The sequence below is a fragment of the Salvelinus sp. IW2-2015 genome, linkage group LG26 (genome assembly GCF_002910315.2).
Source record: "Salvelinus sp. IW2-2015 linkage group LG26, ASM291031v2, whole genome shotgun sequence".
NCBI classification, from domain to species: domain Eukaryota; kingdom Metazoa; phylum Chordata; class Actinopteri; order Salmoniformes; family Salmonidae; genus Salvelinus; species Salvelinus sp. IW2-2015.
In genome coordinates, this window is record NC_036866.1 from 9,798,896 (window position 1) to 9,805,086 (window position 6,191).

General features: G+C 38.8%; 1 protein-coding gene across 2 annotated transcripts in view; it reads left to right on the forward strand.

Annotated features, from left to right (window-relative positions):
- The window catches only part of slc35e1 (solute carrier family 35 member E1), a 22,635-nt gene extending 16,746 nt beyond the window's left edge, over positions 1 to 5,889 (forward strand). For both annotated transcript variants that reach the window (XM_023971132.2, XM_023971133.3), the window contains exons 5-6: positions 1,267 to 1,512; positions 3,077 to 5,889. In XM_023971132.2, coding sequence (XP_023826900.1) covers positions 1,267 to 1,512; positions 3,077 to 3,313 — 483 coding nt within the window. In that variant the 3' untranslated portion in view covers positions 3,314 to 5,889. The remainder of the gene's footprint in view (positions 1 to 1,266; positions 1,513 to 3,076) is intronic.
- The last annotated feature ends 302 nt before the right edge of the window (positions 5,890 to 6,191 follow it).

Here is a 6,191-nt window from a genome sequence, read left to right on the forward strand (position 1 = left end):
TATTACTTCTGACCTTCTTTGACACTGCGTTAACTAACCTCTAGACGAGCTTCAATGCCATACAACTCTCCTTCTGTGGCCTCCAACTGCCTCTTAAATGCAAGTAAACTAAATGCATGCCTCTTCAACGATCGCTTCCCGCCGGACGGTTCTGACTTAGAATATGTGACAACTACAAATACCTTGGTGTCTGGTTAGACTGTAAACTCTCCTTCCAGACGCAACAAAGCATTCTTCACTCATGTTGCCAAACATACCCTCGTAAAAAGACCATCCTACCGATCCTTGACTTCGGCGATGTCATTTACAAATTAGCCTCCAACACTCTACTCAGCAAATTGGATGCAGTCTATCACAGTGCCATCCGTTTTGTCACCAAAGCCCCAATACAACCCACCACTGCAACCTGGATGCTCTCGTTGGCTGGCCCTCGCTTCATATTTGTCGCCCAAACCCACGGCTCCAGTCATCCTATAATAAGTCCTTGCTAGGTAAAGCCCCGCCTTATCTCAGCTCACTACCTTAGCACGCGCTACAGCAGGTATATTTCACTGGTCACCCCCAAAGCCAATTCCTCCTTAGGCCGCCTTTCCTTCCAGTTCTCTGCTGCCAATGACTGGAACGAATTGCAAAAATCACTGAAGCTGGAGACCCATATCTCCCTCACTAACTTTAAGCACCAGCCGTCAGAGCAGCTCACAGATCACTGCACCTGTACATAGCCCATCTGTAAATAGCCCATCCAACTTCCTCATCCCCATACTGGTATTTTTTTTGCTCCTTTGCACCCCAGTATCTCTACTTGTACATTTGTCTTTTGCACATCTATCACTCCAGTGTTTAATGGCTAAATTGTAGTTATTTCGCCTATGGCCTATTTATTGCCTACCTCCCTTATCTTACCTCATTTGCACACACTGTATATAGACTTTTTCTCTATTGTATTATTGACTGTATGTTTGTTTAGTCCAGGTGTCACTCTTTTGTTGTTTGTTTGCTTTATCTTGGCCAGGTCGCAGTTGTAAATGAGAACTTGTTCTCAACTAGCCTACCTGGTTAAATAAAGGTGAAATAAAAAAATAAGTAATACTAGATTAACCTCCACACAACAATCTTTAGTATCAGGTTGCCTTTTATTCAGTCGTCTCATTGAGACCACAACCTGGATACGTTCTCTTTTCCTATAAAGTCATGACTAAATCCATTGTTCTCCAAATATCCAAGTAATCACTCCCTCTCTCTCCCTCCTCTGCATAACCCCTCCAGACGGGCATGTCTGAATGGACCGGCACCTTTCTCCTCCTCCTGGTCAGCGGCTTCTGTAACTTTGCCCAGAATGTCATCGCCTTCAGTGTCCTCAACCTGATCAGCCCGCTGAGCTACGCCGTGGCCAACGCCACCAAGAGGATCATGGTCATCAGCATATCGCTCCTAATGCTACGCAACCCCGTCAGCTCCACCAACATCATGGGCATGATGACGGCAATAGTGGGCGTCTTCCTGTACAACAAGGTGAGTCTCTTTGACATGTTTACATTTACGTTTTAGTTATTTAGCAGATGCTCTTATCCAGTCATTACAATCACTGCATTCAACTAAAATGTGTAAAACAACCACTTATCACAATTATTGCAAGTTAAACCTTAAAATATTCACTGTTTGCTAAATCAGTGCTAGTAAGAAAAGAGAAGTGCGAGTGTGAAGGACTCTTGGCTGGATGGACTCTGTTCATCTTTCGAAAACGTCTAAAACAACCTCTTTTAAATAGTATCTTAAATAAGACATCTGTAGCGTAATACAATAGTATCTGAAATTTTCCAACACTTTGGCCACCAACAACTAATTCAACTTAGTTCATGAAATAGATGAACAATTATATCAAACTCAGCATTCAGCATGCAGGTGTATAATATACAGTTGAAGTCGGAAGTTAACATACATTTATGTTGGGTCATTAACGTCTCTAGGGTATGTGGGACGGCAGCGTCCCACCTCGTCAACAGCCAGTGAAACTGCAGAGCGCCAAATTCAAAACAACAGAAATCCCATAATTTAAATTCCTCAAAATACAAGTATTTTACACCATTTTAAAGATACACTTGTTTGTAAATCCAGCCAAAGTGTCCGATTTCAAAAAGGTTTTACGACGAAAGCACACCAAACGATTATGTTAGTATGAGCCAAAAAGACAGCCATTTTTCATGTTACACAATACATGATATGTTTTGTTCGGTAAAGTTCATATTTATATCCAAAAATCTGAGTTTAGACGGGACGCTCCTGTCTTCACTTGGCAAAAAGCCTGAGAAAATGCAGAGCGCCAAATTAAAATTAATTACTATGAAAATTACTATAAAATCAAACTTTCATTAAAGACATTTAACATTTTTTTCTAATTTAGCAGACGCTCTTATCCAGAGCAACTTACATTCATCTTTAAGATAGTGAGGTGAGACAAACACATAATAATAATAAAATATCCTTGCACTAGTCTTTTCCTACTAGCACAGACTTTGCTGATAACTCCTTTTATTGAGGAAAAATGTACTTACTACAACTGTTTTTGTGGTGAATACACTAATAGTAAATTGCTCTGGATAAGAGCGTCTGCTAAATGAGTAAAATGTCAAATGTGACTGACTGCCTCAAGTATTTTTTACATTGGATACAAGTTTAGACTCGGAGCTAGAAAAGGGTATATCATACACTGCAGTTGAAGAACAATGGGAAATTAATTCTGCTTTGAAAGTTGATAAACTTGTAACCCAACTTTAGAAAATGGCCCTTGAMTGTTTTGGTACACCTACTGGAGAGCTCKTTGTCTACTCCCATTTAAGCGTCGTTCACACTCTTAAGGTTTAGCCCCACCAACCTCTTTAAGGATTCACATGTGAGGCCATGTGGTAGACAATGCTCACGCTGCACAGTGCTCGCTCACGTGCTCTGAAACCCACCCCCACTGTGGAAAGTTTACATACCACATATAACTTTGGGAAATCACACAGAGTAATTTACATCAATGTGTTTTTTTGTCATCCTTTGTTATGTGCTAAGCTATTTTCTTCACTGCCAACAGGCGAAATATGACGCCAACAAGGAAGCTAAGAAAAAGCTGCTGCCTTCCTCCAAGCAGGACATGATGTCCTTTGACAATTTGGGACTGGACAAGACACAGCCCAATGGTTCAGTGCCTTTCTCCCAAGGTTCAGACATTCAGTATGGTCGAAGCAACGTGTTGACTGACCACTTCCAGTACAGCCGGCAGGCCTACACAATGAACTACGGCGCCTCCAACCACCAGTATGTGGTTTAGGCTGGTGGATTTCTCCATGGACATATTGTATTTGTTTCCAGCAGAATTCTTAAACCACCTCTAACAAAAAGAAAGGCAAGTGCTGTAGTATTGCTGAGAGGTAAGTATCAGTCATGAGTTGGCCAGCGTTTTGTCCCAAACATGTTCTCTAACATATTCTCTTCAACTCTTTGTGTTGTATTTATTTTGATATGAACACTTAAAAAGGGATAGGTAAGTCAAAATCAAAGTTTGTCAGATGTTTTCAGACCCCAAATGTTGTCCACTTCCAACCCTGTCCTACATCAACTGTTGCAGATAGTGTCAATCTTTCCAGTTCATTTTGGATTGAGGCATACCACTGGATCTTCATAACAGATGGCTTCGAACATGGATTCGTTTGACAAATTTAGATTTTCGAGTGAACCATGTTTGTTTTTTTGTTTGCTTGCTAAGGAACAGATGTTCTTATTCTTTTTTCTGTGGGAGTTCGCTAACGTGGGAATAATTGTTACTGTAGTTCAAAAATAAATAGTTCACAACTTTAACTGTATATCAAAGACCATGAAATGTTTACCATGCCCATAATGCCTTGTGAATCAGGCTTGTCCTCAAGGTTACATTGACCCCAATTTTATCACAGAAGGCCTGAACATTTTACATTAATGTTTTGCAGAGATTGGCAACATTTCTCCTATACATGTAAAACCGTTTGCTCTTATGACATTTTCTGGTTTGTCTTTAACAAGTGATGGAGGCGTGAAAATGTATATAATCGGTTGTAGGTACAGAAAGGTCCCTTGTTTGAATACCCAATCCGAAAAGGTGAAAAATATTTCTGTGCCCTTGAGCAAGGCCCTTAACCTCCAGAGGTACTACTATGGCTGACAATGTGAAACGACACATTTCACTGCTCTATCCAGTGTATGTGACAAAAACATCTATTTTTTAAATTAATTTTGTTCCATATTTACATATCGGTCATTTAATCAATTTGTATCTGATTGGTAATAGCTGTGTAATATGTCGGTAGAAGGGTCAGGATTGGCAGACTTACTGGATCAGGCTTAAGTTTCAGTAGACTCCACTTGTTTTGCCTGTTTGTCATTTTGTTCCTAATATACACACTTACAATCATGTTCTGATTTAAGGAGTAGTATTTCCTCCTGCATGCGAGTAATTTAGCCTACAGGGAACAATAGCTGTTTTTCAAAGCTGGTGTGACGCACCTGAACTGGTTATTTAATTTGCAAATCAATGGAAGATGTGACGGAGACTAACTAACTTGTGTGAAGCTCTACCAAAATGTTATCCTTGTTGACTATAAAACGAATATTCTTCTAGTCCAACTTTTTTATTTGAGTTTGCGTGTTTCAATTTGTTACAGCACATTCAAGCATTTTAAGTGGAGAATTCCTTTGCTGTTTCCTAACGGCAGGAAAGTTGGATCTAACCTGATTTTATTGCATGTTCAGCGACTGGCCGGCAACAAACTACATGCTGAGATTTTGAAAAAGCATTTGCTGTTTACCATAAATACAAATAATGTATTTAAATATCCCCCTATGGTATGTGCTGTATCGTTATGGATGGCTGCACAGAGGATCCATGTGTATTTACACATTTAAGGAACGCTTGTGTGGAATTCTCAGGTAGTTCCAAGCTTATCATAGTCCATTTAGTGAAACTTCCATATCATTTAGTTCAGCAGGTTTGGTCTGTTTACGTAATGAAATTCATACTGGCGTGGTGATTAGGCTATGGGGATTTGAATACATTTGACTGTCACTTATGCCTGTTCTCTGCATGTCCTCATGAATGAGTTTTGACTTGACTTTGTCCTATCATTGTCTTTGTCTTCTCTGTAAAGATGATTCAAATGTAGAAATCTGTCATTGGATAACAAATGTTTTATTTGTTGAAGGAAGGTCAAATGTTGGCGCCACGACTTGGATTCTACGAAATCAATTTTGTCACCTTTAACATAAGATGTTTTGAAGAGCTGTGGTAAGTCAGCTTGGATCCCATCTTATTTTGTATTATTGTTTGTCATTCTGTTCAAATGTCTCAAGGTCGCTTCTTAAATCTATGGTTGAGTTTGTCACGTCCTTACGCAAGGTGCCAAATGGAAGGAGCTACCTGGCTCAAGTGCATCACAAGGATTCTTTTTTTTACTCTAGTTTTTTGACCCAGTAGCATGGAGTGATGAATTCTGATGTGCATTATGTATATGTTTAATTTAACGTAAAGCCTAATTTGTCTATACAGTAAGCTAATGGATAACACTTTGAACATGAGAATTTAGAGAAACTTTGTTAGTTCTGGAACGGTATTTGCTATGAGGTTATTTACTGGAATGTACATTTGGATATGTGGGGTTTGCTTTGTAAAAGTTGTATAAAATGCAATTTTTTTTCTGTGTTTTAAATAATCTTGAAAAACTGAATTTTTACTGAACCAATGTTTATAGATTTTTATTTATGGTGTCTAGGTACAGAAAAGTATACATAAGTGCAACCATGCACAGTGTTGTCTGCTTACGTTTAGTAAATACTATTTTAAAATGTCTAAAAAAAATAAATGCATTGTGAAATGAATGTATGATTTCATTTTCTTGATAAAGGTGAGCTATACATTGAATGCATAGTAAACATTTATTTGACTTTGGACAGGTGGGTGCTTACATTGGTAAAGGATGAAGGTGAGTCTCATCTATCACTTTTGACAATTCTAATGATGATCATCTATGTTCAATGCATTGTTTAACTAAACGCTTCAGCCTATCCAATTGCCAACTGTAATCGTAACATATCACACTAACTGTAATTCGCCTAGTTAAATAAAGTAATAAATATACAATAAAGCAAGTGCTCCCTCTTGTGTCAAGAATAAGAATAGA